General features: G+C 37.3%; 1 protein-coding gene across 1 annotated transcript in view; it reads left to right on the top strand.

The window, feature by feature from the left end:
- Positions 1-2558: 2558 nt before the first annotated feature.
- Smp_128050 (importin-alpha re-exporter (chromosome segregation 1-like protein)) overlaps positions 2559-22749 on the top strand; it is a gene marked incomplete at its 5' end in the record, with an annotated part of 32484 nt that continues 12293 nt past the window's right edge. The window contains 12 exons of the mRNA XM_018790462.1: positions 2559-2783; positions 3733-3986; positions 4383-4473; positions 6530-6643; positions 8144-8416; positions 9331-9460; positions 12199-12470; positions 15680-15764; positions 19059-19263; positions 20127-20227; positions 21924-22021; positions 22590-22740. Of these exons, the coding sequence (XP_018646276.1) occupies positions 2559-2783; positions 3733-3986; positions 4383-4473; positions 6530-6643; positions 8144-8416; positions 9331-9460; positions 12199-12470; positions 15680-15764; positions 19059-19263; positions 20127-20227; positions 21924-22021; positions 22590-22740 (1999 nt within the window). The remainder of the gene's footprint in view (positions 2784-3732; positions 3987-4382; positions 4474-6529; positions 6644-8143; positions 8417-9330; positions 9461-12198; positions 12471-15679; positions 15765-19058; positions 19264-20126; positions 20228-21923; positions 22022-22589; positions 22741-22749) is intronic.

Raw genomic sequence — 22749 nt, 5'->3', positions numbered from 1 at the left:
TATTCTAATTTTGAAGCACTTGCTATTCACATGAATTCAACTTTTCCTCTAGTTCCCAGCACATAGTATACTTCGGTGTGACGAATAAACTAATCAATCTATGGATAGATTTTTCTCACAAAAGACTTAAAAAGATGTACAAATATACAATTACGGATATATTTAGGTTAGTATTAAGTTTTATAACAGGTACTCCTTCGAACTTTCAGGGTAAATGTCGGACATTAGAACTCATCTTCGTATGGGAAGGGACTGTGTCGACTATGCCTTCTGTATTTAGGCCCCGTTATTTCACAACATTAATTACCACAACCATTTTCCCTTAATTTTCAGCTTTTAACATTAGCGACGTATTTATTAGACTACAAAAAAGCCCAACGAAATCAATTACAAACGATGAACTTAATTTTCTTAGGTAATATGAATAGAGCTATGAACATGTGCACTTGTTGAAGCAACTTCCTAACGACGTTCGTTCACATGGAGCGTTAGATTCTTCTTTTGACTTCCCATGTAAGTTAGACATGAGACGGATTAAGAGGTCAGTGCATAGAGAGTACGATGTGGCCAAGTGAGCAGCTCAGCGTTATGTTGAGAATATATCTTTCTGTGGTAGGTTGCAGACTAACAAATCGGCCACTATCTTACAAACGATCGTTAAGTCGGACCATGTAAAGCAAGTAATTATGCTTAAGGATACTAAAACAACTTCGCTTAGAAAGGGTAATGTTATGCTAATATACGAAAAGCCTGGGCTCATCACTGATAACGGGGAAAACGGTTTAGTAAAATTTAGACCACTCACTGACCCTTGTAACGATAGAGTGTGTATTACGGCAGCCAAAAAGTTATGTATGTTTTGCAAATGATACGGAGAAATAATAGGTATTGAATATAAATGTGATTACGTATGGAGCGTAACAAATAAAAAGTTGTCTTTATTTTGTTGTTACATAAAACATTGAATATACATGTCACTACAAACATTAAACTCATTGTATAATCCAAACTAAGTTTGGCTGAAGAATAACTATCTAGTTTCGTAGAGACGCGTGGACCCTAACTGAAATAAGAGCCAGGTGATTGGGAAAACAACGATTCTAAATTTTATCATAAATACAAATGTACGATTTTACCTAAACAAATATTACCACTTAGTTATTCAAACAATAATTGTTCTCACAATAATCGATCTAAACTGCAATAAATAGACAAATTGCTAAGAAATATAATAAAATTACCGAATGCACCAAAAAATAAGTGTTCTTCCAGCCTTTCTGGATAGATAGATCACGTAAAAATCTGTTCAAAAGATAATGGTTTGTTGCTTTATAACACAAAGTGTTTCCAGTTCTGGTAAACTGTTTCAACTCACATCGAAAATGCACGATCCCAGTCAACTGAAGCAACACAATCAAAGAGGGAACAATCAATATGGCTGCCACCAAGATTAAATAACAACTGAAGCAACATACATACAATTGAGGGAGAAATATAGAAACTCAGTGAAAGCGCAAGAAAAAAATGAGAAAACTACTATGAAATGGAACATTACAATCTCAAATGGCGTCGAAAAGACTAACAAAATGTACATTTAAAGAAACCAATGAGAAAAAGCTGTAAGTGTATGTGTAGTGGATGTCGAGTCGAGGACGGACTATGATCACCACTACAACTCGATTACGCGCCCAAAAACGACTTGGTTCTTTTGATAGCTCGTAAATCAGAAGGCTTTATTAATCCAGATCAAGTATACTTATTGGCGATCTCGTGGTATCAAAATAATACCGAGACGTGCCAACGGGTACAGGCGAAATGGGCAGTGCGTGAGCAAGTTTGAACCAAACAAGGCGGAGTGAAACAAGAAGTGAAAATGATACGGTTAAACAAATACAGTAAAACAATCTCTGGTACAATTGGTTACAACAATAATAATTGTTTCTGTTACTCCAATTGTGTTCTTATATAGACTGGCCGGTCACTACATATGCATGGAAGGATTTTCACACACAAAACATTCGAAATGAATCTTACACTCCTCCACTCCTGACTACTGGCTTCACTGAGTTTAGGGTTTTTTATTATAGAGTTTTTATGAACAACAGCACTTTTAAGCCCTGAATATCCATGAAGTCTTCAACGTCAATACCGAATACTGACGAGACTAGTAAATGTTTACCATTGAAAGTTTACTTTTATTTGTTCCCTGTACGTCTTAAATACTCTCCATCGGTTCATGTTATCGTATCATCTTATATTTGTATTCTTGAGTTGCAGAATGACGTTCATTACTCATTTGATTTCACAGCCTTTTTGTTAATATGAATGTCCATCTAACTCAGTAGGCCACACAATAATATTCTATACTGTCCACGTTAAAATCAGTAGTGACTAAAAATTTGAAGATTATTCAGATTAGAATACCAGGTGTAATACAAAAAATTCGAATGAGAAACTGCATATCTTCGCACAAACTTCCTATTGGACGTTGGACCTAGCGCAAAACATTCGAATTTGCTTTCAGGTGCTGCGCACGCTTCTCGATTTTGGGTTCTAGTATGGATCCATCGTTTATAAATGAATTGACTAACTGTTTACAACATACCGTTTCACCAGAAAGAGAAACCAGAAGATCAGCGGAGGCATATCTTAAAGCTGTGGAACAACGCCCATCTTATTGCTTATGCTTGCTCCATATTCTTCAGGATCCCAATATCCCTTCCCCAACTCGAATAGCTGCAGCTATCACCCTAAAAAACTTCATCAAGAATTACTGGCAAGTTGTAAGTACCAAATGCTTTTGTGTCTACCCGTGTGTAATCTCTGTTATTACATAGTCGTTCAAGTACGAAAACCAGCTACCTAGGTAAAAAAAAAGACTAAATAATTCCGTTTTATCTTTCACTGGCTTTTTCACTCTCTCGATGAGGTCGTGCTAACTTTTCCCCTACCTTTTTGTATAGTCAAACTATTGGTCAACACCACTTACAGAACTCCGAGGCCATAGCAAGAATGTTCACAAACCACGATCTGGTAATCTAAATGTGCGGTCCCGTTTTTTCTCATCGAGTGGCAAATGATTGGAACGCCTTACTCGAACGTGTATCAGCCTCATCAGTGAACATTTTCAAGGGGAAGCTGGACCTTCACTGGAAGGAAATCTGCCAGAATTAACATAGGTTCACCAACCTATTATTCTTATTACTGAAGGCTGATGGGATTGCGACAAAAAGATAACTGCCACCAAGTTTTTTCAGGCGATGATTTATACGTCGTTAAATGTTTGACTATCAGGTCTAGGAAGGAGATTTCGTATGCTCAAATCGTCTGTGGCATACTGGTTAGGTTGAGTTTCACCAGAGTCAAGCTTCATCTGGTCTTGCCTCTTTTTATCCAGTCACAGGCGTATAAATGATAATTCTTTTATTTTTTACTCTCGTACTTCGTATCATCTTAGCTTTTTTACACGAATCTATATCACTTAACCTGGATCGTTATATCCGAGTTTTGTATAACCGCGTCTTACGCATCATCTGTTAATTGGTATTTTGTAAGTTACATATTCTTACTATCATTTCCGGCCATGACGATTATTATAATGAGTAAATAAATAATGGATTTCGTGGGCGTGTACCCAGTGTTTAAGACCACCAGCTGTTTATATAACATAATGCCCTTATATGATAGTTACTGTATCACTCTTATGAAGATGTATCATAATTCATTTTCTAGGACTCAGATGAGACAGATCGTATACAGGCATCTGATCGTCAAGGATTACGTAATCAACTTATTGGAGCTATGCTTTCTGTAGCAGGGAATATCCAATCGCAACTTTCCGAAGCCATAAGTACAATTTGGCGAGAGGATTTCCCAGAAAAATGGCCGAATTTGATACCTGAATTAGTTCAGAGAATGGCACAACTTGGTGCAGATTTAAATATGGTCCATGGAGTTCTTTATACAGCTCATACATTGTTTAAAAGGTGAGTATCTATGGTTTTATATTTTATTTCAAACAGAACTCTAATCTGTTAACTGTCTACCATTTGTCTACTATTCATTTCTTTAATGATCAAAGCAACCATTTGTACTGGTTTGGCCACAAGCTTTCACTCAACAAACAGTATTAGACAGCTAAGTCACAGTTTCTCATTTATTTTAAATCATGTGTACAATGTTTTTGCTTTATTAAGTCATTATAACTAGTTAAATCTAATATTGGAGGGCTGATTTTCACCAACCCAAATATAGAATTATATATGTGAAATGGCACACAAGCACAACGTATCCTTCAAGATTATCTAGACCTTTTTTATGCTTTCGTTACATACATTGGGACGCAGTATTATTCTATTCTTCTCTTTGTTTAATCTTGCCAGATATCGTCACGAATGCGCTGGTCCAGATTTGTACAGAGAAATGAAACTTGTGATTGGTCAATTTGGTGCACCACTTACGGAACTTGCCAAGGTATATTTATGTCATCATTAACAGTGAGAGCTTTATATACGTGTTATTATGTGATTTTGTATTCACTAAAATTCAACTTGATCATGTAAATATTTATCGAGCTTGAAATTCTTTATGTATAACTCTTAGTTATTTCCCCGTAGCTTCGAACTTCAGAAATGTGAATAGGCCAAAATACCTTTTTCCCACATCAAGTTATATGTGTAATTTCTATCTGATGGTTAACTCGACAACGAATATTTATAGTCATCTTATCATTTTTAAATTGTCTTCTGTTTTTAAAGTTAATCTCTATTACATTTTTCTCGAGTATGTTTATTTGTCTACAGAATTTTACTGTATTCTGCTTCCCTATAGCAATTGTACATTGCTCTCAATTAACTTAGATGTTTATTTCTACTTACAAGTCATTATCTATAGTTCGAATTTAATCTTCCTAAGCTGTGGGGCGACCACTAAGCAATACCAAAGTGACTCTGAGAAAATTCAACCTACTAGGATCTAATGAGCTTTCTAAATTAGTGTGAAGAATCAGGATTTAGAGTTAAAAGTTAGGATTATTCTCTTTATTTATTTATTTGAACACAAATATTAGTACAAAACGGTATCGAATATAAATGCGCCACACAAGTCACTTGGTTTGTATGTGCTCCGTTATACTGCCCGAGTGCCCAGATCGAAGCAGGTGGTTTTCTTAGGGGGTCACGCCCGGAGCCTTCGATCTAAAGGTCTGATCTACAAGGCAGTGGAGCAACTGGAGTATAGCCCATGTCCCAGTACCTGGTAAATAGCTTTATAAATTAAATGTTTGAGTAAAATAAAATCCAAAACAATGAACATAGTTGAGTTTGATCTCTATAGTGGTCGTTTTATTCTAATTATTGGAAATTCTTTGAAAGGTTATAGTCTAATTATTCGATTTATAATGATTAGGATAATCCCGTTGTTTATATTTTAAGTGGTTTGGTTGGTCTTAATTAAGATGCGCGCATCCTGTGCGAATTCCCTCATGACGCAAGTTTATATAGAATAGATGAATTGTGGCTAGCAGCGGAATACAAGACGGGAGTTTTGTCATATTTAGGACTAGTCAACTAAATGTACCTGGACTTCAGAGTTAAGTCTTGGAGTTGACATCACCTCTGGGATGCACGGAAATCCAACTGATTAGTCCGGAATAGGGCAGAACGCGCGTCCTAGATTTTCCCTGCTAGCCACCTTCATCTATGATATGTAAATTTTTAGTCTATATTAACTGACTTAAACTCAGGTTAGATAAATATAAATGACGAATCTATATTGTAGTTGTTGGTCAATGTGATCACTTAGTATTTAGTACTATTACACACATGATATATAGGATGGACCCGAATAAATTGGCCAGTATTTGTCTATTGAGTCATTTTTACCTTCATACAAACTATTCTATAAGAAATCATGACTTTTGGCTCATATCCCTCTTACATTTCATGCTCTTGTAAGTCTACACTTACGCATTTCGTATGTACTTATGTGTGTCTGTATACCTATTTTTTATCCAATGCCTGTTTCCTTTCCTCATTATACATAATCTATTTTAATTTATACTTACTCTTGTAATAATTAGTATTTTAAGTAGACATGTATGCCCTCCACACTTCTTATTTCTTCGCCTGTCTGCTGAGATGAATGCATGAAATATGAACATCCGAAACACTTGTATTCAACTTTTTATATCCCCGATGTTAGTAACTGGATTTGTCAATAGTATATACCAAATAATTGGGATCTATTTTTCGTCTACATCACTAACAATCGTATTATAGTCAGGTAGATGATGGCTAGCAGTAGTATTCAGGACGCCCACTTCGTCCTGTTTGGAACTCGTCAGTTGGGTGTGCCTGCATCCCAGAGTTGGTATCCAGTCCGGGACTCGCTTTAAACGATCAATACAAGTGAATCCAGTCGTATTGTTTGAGAAAATTATTTCCGGAAATATTTCAAACTTCTATTGTATATAAATGCTGTTAATTAATCTTAATTTTTTTTAATTCCCTTAACTGCAATATGTATTCAGAATCTACTTGGCCTGGTTATTGGAACAAATCGAATCTCAGATGCTTCACGTTTAACTACAGTTCTTCAATGTTTACTACTAGTCTGTAAAATATTTCTTAGTCTTAATTGTCAAGTAAGTGACTTCTGTATTTATTTATTTATTTGAACACATAAATATTGGTACAAAGAGGCACCAAATATATATGCGCCAAACAAATCTCATTTGATATGTGTGGGGGTTGTGATACTGCCCGGGTGCCCAAACCAAAGCAAGTGGTTTTCTTAGGGAGCCACACCCGGAGCTTTTGACCTTAAGATGTGATCCACAAGGCAATAGAGCATCGTGAGGAGATGCAGTCCCATGGTAGCCGATGACCAACAATTGGTTCATAAGCCATTTGTTCTCTCAGGATCCTGGAGCCCATGTGCATGATTGATTTAGAATCAGGGTTTTTCAGCTCTCCTAGGTGGACTTTCCCTGTCCACCAACCCGGTTAAAGCACCGGACATTCTCTTTTCGTCCTCTCAATTCCGTAAACAACACCCCCTCAGTGTAAGAAGGCAGTGAGTAGGACTTGTGTGGCAGAGGCTATATACGCGTGGCCATATGAGAGCATTTGGAGAGGGAGAGCGGACTCTCCCCGCTCTCGACCGTACTAGGGCATTTGGGGGCGTGAATTTTGTAATAATCTATTGTTATTCTTTTCAGATTTATCCTTAAAAATTACTTAGACAGATTATGTAGAGATCAGTTTTTTACAACCTGTTCTAATAAGATTTCATTATCTATTCGATAATACTGAGACAGTTACAACGGAATAGATATTGCAAAGGTTGGAACTGGTTTTTCGAATTATTATGATGATTTTGTTGTATGACTATTAAGTAACTGTATTCCGGTTATCATAAGCTTCTGGTTGACATACTAACCATGGTTATATGATTTACTGTTCCTACCAAGACAGGGCATAGAGAAGGAGGAGCTTTGGTGCGTCTGCTCAAGGACAGTAGTGTTGTTAGGGCGTGTAATTGATCAACTTGGGAATATTAGGCTCTCGAGTAAATAGTAGACGCAAAATAAACCAAATTAAGATTGGGATTTTGATTGGTAACTTGGCATGTGACACTAATCTGAGGTTCCATGCCGTGTTACAGTGGACGATAATATGAAAGTGTATAACCAGTCATGCATAGTCAGCACTAAACCTGGTGTAAATCCATATCGATCTCTAAGTTGCCTCACACTTTACATTAACATACCAAGAGAGAAATTTGACAGAAGGAAAAACAATGAAATCGAAATAATATTTGTATCATGCGGTTATCTTTATTGTACTTTACCCAACCTACTGGTACACCAGTCATCACCTAAATTGGTGGACGTCTACTCGTCTTGATCAATAGATTTGGGGTTTCTATCGGAAAATCTACTCATAATCTTACCTAGTGTCTTCATACATCAGTATTTTTCGAGGATATCTGTGATCTAATACTATCGAATACCTATCCATATCCCAACACCATAAGCCATGAATAAATGAAAAGCGGACGGAGGCTTCAACCTATCACATCTCGTGTTTCTGTCTAGTACCCATTCATATCCTCTCTTATAATCTTTTTGTATATGTTCTAGGACTTGCCAGAATTTTTTGAAGATAATATGCAAGATTGGATGACATTTTTCCGTAGTTTATTACAAATAGATGCATCAACTTTAAACTTAACTGATGGAACTGATGAAAATAGTGGTACAGTTTTAGTTGAACAAATTAAATCACAAGTTTGTGATAATGCCAGTTTATATGCATCAAAATATGAACCGGAATTTGCTTCATATCTTCCTGGTTTTGTTACTGATGTATGGGAAATGTTACTAGGTATTAGTGCTCAAACAAAATATGACTTGGTAAGTATTGCTATTTTTATAATCGATTAACACTTTTTTTTCTTTGCAATATACTAATGGGATTATAATTGTGCATGGATTATTAGTTTATGTTAGTGATGAAAGCACTTGTGCTGTACTGTCCAAGGTCATTTACCAACTACTTATGAATGGTTTATTGCTTAGTACCCCAACCAAGTGGTCTGCACCTACCAACATGGTTCAAACCAAAAGTTAGCGGCTGGGACATTTATCACGTATGCCCGACCACCGCCTACCATGACGGTCGATGTTTTCTGGTGTGGGGATAAGTTGGAAGAAAGCTAGAGACAGCCCAACTAATACTAGGCATCAATCTATGATGTCATTGACAACTGGACTAAGTCATATTAATAGATGTAGACTATCTGATCGGGGTCCCCGTGATTATCGTAACCGATGGTCAGAGAATTTGAATGACATGGTTCAAGTCCGTTTGGAATGGTACAAGTGCATTCATTGCTTGTCTTCATCTAAGTTCTGAGCTTCAGAACTTCTCATAACTTTTCATGTTTTTATTCCACTAATTTATCCTGAATCTTCGATGCCTAGTCCATTCTATCACTACTGATACTGTTATTACCTCTACTGCTGTGTAATTCCTCCTAACAATTTCATCCTCCGTGGTAATGGGATATGACAATATAAACCGATGTAAATACACCCCAGATTCTACGTTGTAACTGACTGACTTATGTACGTACATGTAATTGTGAGTAAGACAGCGGCCTAGTCGACTGAGTCACTTGACTTCCAACCACTTTCAGTTGTACGGCTGAATACTATTAGTAAAATGACTGAAATTTACACACAAAATGAAGTTTACTTCAAAGCTGAATCTTTTGTTAAATATCTATGCTTCCTTTTTTTCATTCCTTCCTAAAATCATCATTTAGCTTATTGGAAATGCAATTGGATTTTTAAGCTGTGTCATATCTCGTCCACAGCATAGATATTTATTTGAAAATCCTGAAACATTACAGAAACTTTGTGAAAAAGTTATTCTTCCTAATATGCACTTTAGAGGTAAGCAAATAGCCTAATGGTCATTTAATGTGAAATATTTTTGAATTTATACCAGACAAAGTGATATATTATGTGAGTGTATGTATTTTACTCTTATCTGGTAATCATATCGCGGTAACGTTAAAGCTTTGATCGAGATCATAATAGTTATTCTGAATGTTATCAGAAGTAGACCTCCAAATGCCCTGGCACGGCCGAGAGTTGGGAGAGTCCGCTCTCCCTCTCCAAATGCTCTCATATGGCCACGAGTATATAGCCTCTGCCACACAAGTCCTACTTGCTGCCTTCTCGTCAAGGAAGTGTTCTCTACGAAATTGAGAGGACAAAAAGAGAATGTCCGGCACTTTAACCAGGTTGGTGGACACGGTGAGTCCACCTAGAGGAGTTGAAAAACCCTGATTCCAAACCAATGGTGCACATGGGCTCCAGTATCCTAAAGGAACAAATGGCGTATGAACTAATTGTTAGTCATCGGCTACCATGGGACTGCATCTCCTCACGATGCTCCACTGCCTTGTGGATCAGATCTTCGGGTCAAAGTCTCCGGGTGTGGCTCCCTAAGAAAACCACCTGCTTCGGTCTGGGCACCCGAGCAGTATCACAGCCCTCACACAAATCGAATGAGATTTGTGCGGCGCATATGTATCTGGTGCTTCCTTGTACCAATATTTATGCGTTTAAATAAATAATAATACATCAGAAGTAGAGACTGGACAACAATGAAATATGTTTGTTGAAGAAGAATGAATCGATAGCCATATGTGTATATATTGTTATATCAAATAAAAGGAGTCAAATGACATCCAACCGTAGCAAATAACTAAGTAATTTAGCGTACGTTAGTTTTCGACAGTTATAATGTAAAGCGGTGACTCCGCGGTAACGGGACTCGACTTTCAGCCACTACGTCACAGAACCGAACCTTCATTACCCTCACTTTGGTTTGACCAGTCAAGTAGTATCACTAGCCCAAAGTTGGACTCGCACAGAATGTGCTAGTCTATGTCTACGATTGACTGTTGAAGGATCATCCAAGCTTCTTCGAAATCAATTTTATGTTCCCCACATGTTCTCAAACTTTCTGAGCATTTCAAAATAAGTTTTCAACATTGTTGTTCATTCCTTCACTCTTCCATTCAATGGTCTAGATACCTCCTATGTATATATATACAACATTACATTCAGTATATTTGATTTGATAGATACGATTTATTTGTCCCTTTTTTTAGTGTCACATCCATGACTTTCTCTTAGATGAAACTAGAAGTATCATCTGTTTATAAGTAAACCCTTATATTATTTTGATTTCTGCCATATATTCCCATTACTCAGAATGTTTCGTATATTTTGTAAATCGATCCATGTTCTAATTAGTCAAACATTCAAGTTGCTACTCATTTTAAGATCTTTCTTCAGAAGTTTCAAAAACTTTTACCACCTGTTCTGTTCAACGTTTATTTTATTTGTTTATTTGAACACATAAATATTGATACAAAGGGGCACCAGATAAATATGCGCCACACAAATCTCATTTAATTTGTGTGAAGGCTGTGATACTGCTCAGGTGCCCAGACTGAAGCAAGTGGTTTTCTTAGGGGACCATACCCGGAGCCTCTGACCTACAGATCTGTTCCACAAGACAGCGAAGCATTGTGAGGAGGTGCAGTCCCATGGAACCGGTGACAGAAAATTGATTCATATGCCATTTGTTCCCTCAGGATACTGGAACCCATGTGCACCATTGATTTGGAATCAGGGTTTTCCACCTCCCCTAGTTGAACTTTCTGTATCCAAGAGTGATTTTAGGTTAGATACTAACTGGAAAGTCACCATCGTAAGTACTTAATGTACTAAACTCATCAAGAATCCGCATGAAAACAAATTGTTTTTTGTTGCTAATACGTAAAATGTATTTACTTTCTTGACTGCCAATGAATTAATAATTATGTAAAAAGTCAAACATACGTTTAGTAAAGTAAATGGTACTACATGTACTTACCAGAATATTTAATGCTAATGTCATTTGTTTTACTGTATTTGACCAACAATCTTGAGTTATTGTGGAAGGAACTGGGAGTTTAGTCCAAGCTAATACTTTGTATCCTTCAGTCTTGTTTATTATTATTATTATTATTATTATTATTATTATAACTCAGCGACCAGGTTCAGATTTGTATACTTGACTTTAATCCATACTGGTGATATTTGAAAGCTAGTGATACACTATCCGATTGTTCAAATCAAAGTAGGCTGAGTAGGATTCTAATGTGAGATCTATTGGTGGGAAGTTGAACCACTACTGAACTATCTTGATTATTCTTGTTTTCTAGTTCTAGTGAGAAGCAGTGACCAGTGGAGTTCAAACCACGTCTGTTGTGAGATATCAACTTACTGAAGATAATTGGTGAACGGTTGCTCAACTTCGTGGATTGGTTAAAGTTAGACATAAACGCCATCGGATGCCGACTCAGTAGTCTATCGGTTAAGTGCTCTGGCGCGAAACTGGTAGGTCCTGGGTTCGAATCTCGCGAGGCGAGGTCGTAAATGCGCACTACTGAGGAGTCCCGCAATAGGACGAAACGACCGTCTAGTGCTTTCAGGTTTTCCATGGTGGTCTAGCTTCAATTGACTCACGCTTTCAACTTTTCTTGTTTTGTTTACAATTATTATAACTAGACAATCTGGTCCATTAACTTAAGATTTTTATACATTATATCACAATTTTATTCTTTTTCAAGCATTAGATGAAGAATTATTCACTGAAAATCCTGATGAATATATTCGATTAGATTTAGAAGGTTCTAATGCACAAACACGTCGTAGAGCAGCATGTAATCTAGTTCATGTATTATGTGAAGCATTTGAAGGTGCTGTTGTAACAAATTTTGCTACATATATTGAACATTTATTAAATGAATATACAAATACACCAAATGGTGGAGCATGGACTTCAAAAGATGCAGCTTTATTATTAGTCACTTCAGTTGCTAGTCGTGGTAAAACAGAAAAGGTATGAGTATTTGTTTTTAAAAAAAAATGTAATTGAATGAAATAATATTGATTTATCATCTTTGTAAATGTCTCAACTGTTATCACTTACTGAGTACCTGGTAGCTTCATCTGTTTCACCTCAAGATTTCAAAACGTTTTATCCATGTTCAATGTTGGTGAAAATATGATAGGGTTTTTATAGGTTAAAGAAATCCCCAAAAACTTTTGATAGGGAGTGAAATAGTTGAGCGTGTTGATCGCTTCACTTATCTTAGGAGTCTCATCAGCCCTTGTGGTCTGGTGTGTGACGAAATCTCAGCACGGATATAGAAGGCTCGTCTAGCTTTCGCCAACTTGCGCAATTTATGGCGTGGACGAGATATCTGTCTAGCAACAAAAGGACGGGTTTACTGTGCAGCAGTTCGTTCCGTCCTACTTTATGGAAGTGAAACATGGCCGATAAGAGGAGAGGATATTCGTAGGCTACTAGTATTCGATCATAGGTGACTTCGAATCATTGCTCGTATATCCTGGGACCACCGGGTAAGTAATGCAGTTGTTAGGAAACGGGTACTAGGTAAGGATGGCTGGGACATGTGTTACGTATGCCCAACCACCGACTGCTCTGACGTGTAATGTTTTATGGTGCAGGAGTAGGTTGGAAGAAAGCTAAGGGTGGCCAGACCAAAACGTGGCACAAATCCATGAAGTCACTGACAATTGGACTGTACCATGCTGGTAGGTGTGGACTACCTGGTTGGGATTTGCGATATGATAGCAATCGATGGTTACAGACTTTGAATGATATGGCTCAAAATCGTTTGCAATGGCGAAGGTGCATCCACTCTTTGTGTTCTACCAAATTCTAATCTTCTGAATTCTTCATGTCCCTATATTTTTTCTCCTTCCAAATTTATTTCACTGTATTATACTCCTTCAATAACATCTTCAAATCCTAATCTTTCGGATTACTGCTTATACTCTTACTACTTCTACCACTATGGGATTTGAATCGACAACTGCATCTCTGTACTAATGTGGTATGGCAACTCGAACTGATGTACGTACGTACAAAGTTCTACGTTGTAACTGACTGACTGACTTGGTATTTTGTCAGTGATAACTACTAAAATAATCGAATAAGTAGTATTTAAGATCATAAAATAAGAATGAATAGTAAAGCTGTAAATCTTTGTTGTTAAAGACAGTTATTGCATATTGAACACACACACGCTCTCCTATGCATTATCTACTTTAATAGATAATAGTCGAATGAGAGATTTTAAAAAAATAACTAGTGACAACCAAATGTGAAATATCAAATCGATTGATAAAAATCATTCAAAGTATTAAACTGAGTTGTATCGATAGGTTCTCAGTTATTCTCGTTACTTTTCTGAGCGAAATAATACTGATCTCTAGTTTGAAGCCCGAGGTGACGTAACTCATTCGATTTGTATTACTTACTTACTCCTGTGGAGGAGCATAGACCGCTCACCAGCATTCTCCATCCAACTCTGTCCTGGGCGATTCTTTCCAGTTGTTATTTATCCTTTTCATATCTGCTTCTATTTCCCGGCTTAATGTGTTCTTTGGCCTTGCTCTTTCCCGCTTCCCTTCCGGATTCTAAGTTAGGGGTTGCCTCGTGATGCAGTTTGGTGATTTCCTTAATGTATGTGATTTGTATTACTAGTGTAGACTAATTTATTCCTTATCTCTTACGAAATCACTTAAGTTGTGTGATATAACTTTATCATTTGTTTTTATTCTTCAAATGAGATGCCATATATCCTTAATTTTCCATTGTCATCATTTCTACTATTTTTCGCTCTTTACACCTTATTAATTTTCCAATCTGATTGTGATAATATGATAGGCATGGAGACTATATGTGCCTTGAGAAGCCAGTTGATATCACTTTCTAAGTTTACCAATCGGAATTCCGATTAGAATTCTTTTCTATTCCGAGTCTGCTATTCCGTCTACATCCTAGCGTCATTAGCCTTGTTATTTATTTATTTATATAAACACATAAATATTGGTACAAGGAAGCACCAGATACATATGCGCCTCACAAATCTCATTTGATTTGTGTGAGGGCTGTGATACTGCCCAGGTGCCCAAACTGAAGCAGGTGGTTTTCTTAGAGGGCCACACCCGAAGCTCTGACCTAAAGATCTGATCCACAAGGCAGTGGAGTAACGTCAGGAGATGCAGTCACATGGTAGCCGGTGACCAACATTAGGTTCATACGCCATTCGTTCCATCAGGATCCTGGAGCCCATGTGCACCATTGGTTTGAAATCAGGGTTTTCCAACTCCCCTAGGTGAACTTTCTGTGTCCACCAACCCGGTTAAAGCACCGGACATTCGCTTTTCGTCCTCTCACTTTCGTAAACAACAGTAACGCCACGAGAAGGCAGTGAGTAGGACTTGTGTGGCAGAGGCTATATATTCGCGTGGCCATGTTAGAGCATTTGGAGAGGGAGAGCGGACTCTCCCCGCTCTCGGCCGTACCAGGGCATTTGGGGACATTAGCCTTGACCATTGATACTCTCTGACAGATACAATTAACCTTAACTTAAACTGAAGTAAACTTCACTCCTAAGTGTCCGTCAATACACAATATCTTCTATCCTCAGTCTTGAGTCCGAAGAGAATATCATAACCAAGCTCAGTACCTATCTTAAAGTCATGGGTTTATATACATGATACACTGGACTATATTACTTCATAAGATAGGAAATCATAGTTATACATAAACAGGTCAAAACGGGCAGTGAAACTGGGCAAGTTGAATTAACAATGAAGTAGGAATAATTGATATGTTTTAATTATGACAAAATATCATGAATCCAATGTGGTATAGCAACTCGAACTGATGTACGTACGTACGAAGTTCTACGTTGTGACTGACTGATCATGCATCCAATTACCCAGTACATACACATAAATAAATAAATATCTTATTTAATGGTTTCTTTTGAAAATTTTCAAGTTTACCTTCATTATCTCATTAATCTATTTATTCATTAATGAGTGTATTCATTTTCTTATATATACATTAGTCTAAATACTTACTTACTTACTTACGCCTGTTACCTCTCGTGGAGGAGCATAGGCCGCCCACAATAGTCTAAATAGAAATTTAATAAATGACTACTTATTCTGTTTTCATTCCTGTTATTATGATTATTCATGTTTCTACTTCTACTACTAATATTTCAGCATGGTGTTACAGTCTCCACTGAACTAGTTAATCTAACAACATTTTTTGAAAATCATGTTCTACCTGAATTACAAAGTCCTAATGGTAAGTTGATTGATTTATTTTTTCTGTACTACTTACTTACTTACTTACGCCTGTTACTCCTCGTCGAGGAGCATAGGCCGCTCACCAGCATTCTCCATCCAACTCTGTCCTGGGCAATTCTGTACTACAGTTATCGTAATATTGGATAACAGCGATGAGTCTCCACCAACTTGCTGTCACATTATTCATTCTAAGTTAACCAATTGAGTGGTAGTACAGTCCCCATATATTCATAAGTGTCTATGACTTAAAACTTAGTCAGTTAAACTAATATGTATCTTTCGGATTACTGCTTATACTCTTACTACTTCTACCATTATGGGATTTGAATTGACAACTGCATCTCTGTGTTAATGTGGTATGGCAACTCGGACTGATGTACGTACATACGAAGTTCTACGTTGTGACTGACTGACCTCAATGTTCCATAGACTTTATATACAGGTATTTATTTTATCTTCTCACATGCTAATGATAGAATTCAATTATATAGATATATCCACTCTCCCCATTCTTGTTTAACTTTGTCATTGACATACTTTTAGAGATAGCACTTTCATCAGCTAAACCTCCAGGAGTTGAACTTTTACCGGGAGGCTCACTTGTTGACTTAGAATACGCCGACGACATAGTTTTACTCGGTGAAGACGCTGACAACATGCAGAGTCTTCTGACCACTATAAGCAACTATGCAGGCATGTTCGGAATGCGATTCTCTCCCTCGAAGTGCAAAATAATACTTCAGGATTGGGTTGCAGCGACACCTGAACTAATGATAGGGAGTGAAGTAGTTGAGCGTGTAGACCACTTCACTTATCTTGGGAGTCTCATCAGCCCTTGTGGTCTGGTATGTGACGAAATCTCAGCACGGATACAGAAGACTCGTCTAGCTTTCGCCAACTTGCGTCATTTATGGCGTAGGCGAGATATCTGTCTAGCAACCAAAGGACGGGTTTACTGTGCAGCAGTTCGCTCCGTCCTACTTTATGGCAGTGAAACATGGCCAATAAGAGTAGAGGATATTCGTAGGCTACTAGTATTCGATCATAGGTGTCTTCGAATCATTGCTCGTATATCCTGGGACCACCGGGTAAGTAATGCAGTTGTTAGGAAACGAGTACTAGGTAGGGATGGCAAATCGATTGACGAAGTAGTGAAACTTCATCAGTTGAGATGTCTGGGACATGTGTTACGTATGCCCGACCACCGACTGCCCCGACGTGCAATGTTTCATGGTGTAGGAGTAGGTTGGAAGAAAGCTAGGGGTGGCCAGACCAAAACGTGGCACAAATCAATGAAGTCACTGACAAGTGGACTGAGCCATGTTGGTAGGTGTAGACTACCTGGTTGGGATTCGCGAGATGATAGCAACCGATGGTTAGAGACCTTGAATGACATGGCTCAAAACCGCTTGCAATGGCGAAGGTGCATCCACTCTTTGTGTTCTACCAAATTCTAATCTTCTGAATTCCTCATGTCTTTATCTTTTTCTCTTTCCAAATTTACTTCACTGTACTATACTCCTTCAATAATTTCTTCAAACCCTAATCTTTTGGATTTCTGATTATACTCCTACTACTTCTACCACTATGGGATTTGAATCGACAACTGCATCTCTGTACTAATGTGGTATGGCAACTCGAACTGATGTACGTACGTACAAAGTTCTACGTTGTGACTGACTGACTGAATGAATGAAAATAATTGAATAGAATAACCAGTGCCAATATGTTAATTTTCTTACTTGTTTATTTGGTATCCGTAGTTAGTCGGTCATAAGCAACATAGAACCCTACATAAATACTATGCATCGAGGTGAAAGTACTAAGATCAATATCGGAGTAGTAGAAAGCATAATTTGATAAGAAGTAATAAATATGTATAACAAAGAGTTTAAAATGATGGGAAGACAAAAAGTGTATACATTCAATCTATTACAGTCGATTCTGAACCATGTCACTTAACCTTCCCAACAGTTGGTTACAATAATCGCACGTATGTTAACCAAGTAATCTACGCGCCTATTTACGCAACTCAATCAGACAATTAATAACTTCATGAACTAACTAATGCCTTGGAGATTAATTATGAATACAGTGACCTTGAGTGCTGTTAGAGGTATGAGGGCAGTTATCACTTCCCGGCTGCCCACGCCGTGGAAGGGTTCTTCCAGAGGTATCTGAAAAGGAAATTGGGTTAGAAGTGGTCTTAATGACCTGAGACCGTGATCACAGTGCCCAAGGGACAACTGCTTGAGGTCGGTCACACACGACGTTTTTGTGGGTAGCTTTTGTGTTAGCTCCGTACTTGTTGGGACCTTACCGCCGGAGACGGATATCCATGGGATAGGGCGAGATGTGCATTTTTAGGGTCGACCTTTTCTAACCCCACCCCTCCTTGTGGGAAGGCAGCATCGCTGCAGATGCTGGTTGTCTGAAGGAAATACCTTACTGCTGTCACACCTCTGTACAGTCAGCAGTACGACTTTGCCTTCGGACCTTGGGTTTGCTGCTTTTAGTCTTACCGCTTTTCAACCGACCTGTCTGGCATGGTAGGACCTTGAGGAACGATTGTTTCAGCCAGTATAGCTCGATTGGTTCATCACGATAGGCAAGCCCGACCACCACGTCAAGGTAACAGCAACGGTCGGGACTAACTAATGCCACATCTTGATCTAATCGCGTTCAACTTTCTTCCAGCTTGTTCTTCTTACACTAACTAACTTCAGCATTCTTCACTCGGCCTTCCAATGGTGAGATTAGACCCGGGGCACTAATATCCACATTTTATCACAATTCATGCTTACTCTATACCTATCATGGTATATGTTTTATGTGTTCATTTTTCACATATTATTTCTTGTTAGTAAATAGTAGTCAATCGATAAAAAGCTCTATATATTAATTTCGTTAATCCTAGAATAATTAACACCTTGCTTCGCGTTACTTAGCTTAATCTAATCTCTAGCTATTCGATCCCTTTATGTGTCTCTCCTTTGTTGTAATTCCTTGGACACTATACTTCAATTATCTCTCCCTAAATCAGAACAAGAATCGGCGAGGTATAATTTATATTCTAATGAATCTGAACTATAAAGAAACTGTTAAAAAAAAACACATTCGAGTTTCCATCTTAATATACGTCCGCCTGCGCTAATTGATTGGGTATGGATCAATTAACGTATTCTTTGATTCGATTCAGGAGTCTATCTGTTTAACATATTCATCTACTTTACCCTATTATTATTGTCATGAGCAATGCACTACTCTTTAATTGCTTTTTTGTATATTATAGTTAATTATTTGCCTGTAATCAAAGCGGATTGTTTACGTTATGCTATTGCATTTCGTTCACTACTTCCATCTGTGGCCTTAATCAATCTATTAAATATGACTCCAGTGTTACTCACTGCTTCAGCACCAGTTGTACAAAGTTATGTAGCTTCATTAATTGATAAATTATTGGCTATGAGACGATTAGATTCACCTACAGATCCTGTGTAAGTCTACCATTTTTTATCATTGATATATCTGTCTGTTAGCCGGTATACATCAGAGTGGCTTTAATAAAGTAGAGATAAGATCCATGCAGTTATCAATATGTATGATGGTACTAATCGACCTACTACTGCACCAACTATTTCTGAGTTCTTTTCCTGATTATTGTTGCAACTGTCGTCATTGTTTCTTGTGTAATCTTAATGAACTAAATTTCTTGTCCAAGATTAACTATATGCATCTAAATCCAATTAAACTGTGATGTGGTCAGTATGGTAAACTTTTCTGTGCAAAAAAAGACATTTTTATTATGAATAACCTAATGGCACATAATCATTTGAATAGTTATGCACGATTGTAAAACCTGGTGATCCAGTTACTAAGTCACTGAATTCTTTCACTCTCCACTGCATTTACTCTGACTTGAAGTAGTTCTGAGTACTAACATCTATTTGAACACTAGATAATGACCAATGTCATCGTTCTGTAGTTCTTAACGGCGGTAGAATTTTATCAATCAATTTGCGATTTGGATAATATTTCAGGGGACTTGGCATCATAGTCACTTCGTCCTGATGTAACACGGTTGAAGGTATTTATCAGGATGCTCTCAAACCTTAATCTCATGCTAATTTAACTTACGTCAACAAAATATACCTGAAGTCTTGAGGAAGTTGATACTCCACGTGGGATTCAAACCCACACACTACTTAGATATTACCACTGAATGGATATCAAACCATCTAAACTTATTTATACTTTGATTATTTATTGTGATTAATTGTATTAAATTCCAAATTAACAATGTTGATCCCTAACATTTAACAGATCTCATCATTTATTCTTGCTCAATGATTGATTTCAGAATACCAAAAGAACAAGTATCAGAACCTCAATTATTAATTGATAGATTATTGAATATTTTGAATAATCCTGAATATGGTGAAAGTGTTTATGTGATACGAGGTAAGTGGGGGTTGACAATCGTATTCTGTGTAATGTGATAACTAAATCAATCACATAACTTTGTTTGTGAAAACTATGCTTAGTAATCCATAGGGAGAAAATTATCTGTAAAAGATGATTAGTGCAAATGAGATTTAGGCCACGCGAATATATAGCCTCTGCCAGGGAAGTCCTACTCACAGCCTTCTCGTGACGGGGGTGTTGTTTACGAAATTGAGAGGACGAAAAGCGAATGTCCGGTGCTTTAACCGGGTTGGTGGACTGCATCTCCTCACGATGCTCCACTGCTTTATAGATCAGATCTTTAGGTCAAAGGCACGGGGTGTGGCTCCCAATGAAAACTACCTGCTTCGCTCTCGGCACCTGGGCAGTATCACGGCCCTCACACAAATCAAATGAGATTTGTGAGGCGCATATTTATCTGGTGCTTTCTTGTACCAATATTTATGTGTTTAAATAAATAAAAACCCATTCACTTACTAAAGCATAAGTTGTTCCAGTGTATACACAACTCGTGATGTTTGGCCACGTGTTACGTATTCCTGAACACCGATTACCACGACGCGCTATGCTGACCAGTATTGGCAATAGTTGGAAGAGAGTTAGGGACGGCCAAATTAAAACTTGGCATCAGAGCTTGAAGTCACTAACTTCTAATCTGAGCCATGTTGGTAGATGCAGACTACTTGGTTGGGGTCCTCGTGGCTATCGTAACCAATGGTTGGAGACTCTAGGTGATATGGCTCAGAATCGATCACGATGGCGTAGGTGTATACACTCTTTATCTTCCCTTATACCTTGAGATTAAAATTGCTTCATATCTGTCTTTCTTCCTATACTATATCCTTATATACAACCTATCTTTTATATATTACCACCATTAAATTAACTACTTCTATGAATCCGGTGATCATCTTATTGTGCTAACGAGGTATGGCAACTTGGACCGATGCATAAATGTGCCTGGTTCTACGTTGTAGCTGACTGACTGACAAGTAGAGAATATGTGTAGGTTGTTAGTATTTGATTGGAAATATTGTTCTCATATACGATTAAACCGCTTAGTGAATAATTCTAAATGTAAACGTCGTTTACTAGATGTAGAGACTAGAAGTCGGTCACTACAGTTACGAAATTTTATCGACCGATGTAGCTGAGTGGATGTTTCATACACTTATCCAGCCATTATCTAACATATAACATTCAATAATGGATAGTATACTGTAAATGTCTAAGAAGTGACCATGTCAAGAAAAAATATCAATAATTTTTAAAATGGTTAAACTTTGATGATCCGAATATTTTTTAAGCGTTTAATCTATCAACACATTTACCTAGGCCTGTCACTCCTCGTAGTGGAGTATAGGCCACCCACCATCTTGTATATACTTATCAACTACCAAGTATTTAATTTGATTGTTCGTTTTTACCGAATACGATTTATAATTCATGCATATGACTGTTGTTATTATAAATCGTATATTACTTTTGTATGGCAACTCGAACTGATGTACGTACGTACGAAGTTCTACGTTGTGACTGACTGATATGACTGTTGAGTGTTGATCATAATCATTTGTGCAGTGTTAAAATTTCATTATAAGTGTTTTATTTATGTAAAATAAGTTAATGTAAATTACATAATTGTTATTTTTCTAATTCTATTCTCTCCCTCTCTTGTTTGTTTTCTTTATAGCCTTAATGCGAGTTTGTTGTTGTTTGCAAGAACGTTGTCTACCATCAATGACATCACTTGTATCCACTTTGTTATCTCGTCTTACACAAGTTGCAAAGGTTTGTTTAATAAGATAGTTTTTCATCTTCATTGTATGTAAACTCTTTTTGTTCTTATCAATCTATACCGTTTTTCTTTACTCTACCATCATCATCATTATCATACTCAGTCAGCTACAACGTAGGACCAGGCACATTTATGCATCGGTCCAAGTTGCCATACCTCATTAGCACGACAAGATGAACACCGGATTCATAGTAGTTAATTAAGTGATGGTAGTATATAAAGGATAGGTTGTATATAAGGATATAGTATAGGAAGGAAGAAAGTTATGAAGCAACTTTAATCTCAAGGTTTAAAGGAAGATAGGGAGTGTATACACCTACGCCATCGTGATCGATTCTGAGCCATGCCACACAGAGTCTCCAATCATGGGTACGGTAGTCGCGCGGACCCCAACCAAGTAGTCTACATCCACCAATATGGCTCAGACTAGAAGTTAGTGACTTCAAGCACTGATGCCACGTTTTGGTTTGGTCGCCCCTATATTATCATACAAATAATAACATCATACTATTATTTGTTGTTTTTATCCAATTTCTGTTTTTTCATCATTTTTTTTTATAGAACCCATCTAAACCAGATTTTAATCATTTTCTATTTGAAACAATCTGTTTATGTATTCGTTTAACTTGTGCTACAGAACCAGTTTTAGTGTTACATTTTGAAGCAGCTTTCCTTCCAATCTTTCAAGATATTTTACAACAAGATGTTATTGGTAAGTTGT

The sequence above is a fragment of the Schistosoma mansoni genome, assembly GCF_000237925.1.
Source record: "Schistosoma mansoni, WGS project CABG00000000 data, supercontig 0097, strain Puerto Rico, whole genome shotgun sequence".
In the NCBI taxonomy this organism is placed as follows: Eukaryota; Metazoa; Platyhelminthes; class Trematoda; order Strigeidida; family Schistosomatidae; genus Schistosoma; species Schistosoma mansoni.
The sequence above is the reverse complement of the archived record's forward strand: the minus strand, read 5'-3'. Positions and strand labels throughout refer to the sequence as shown.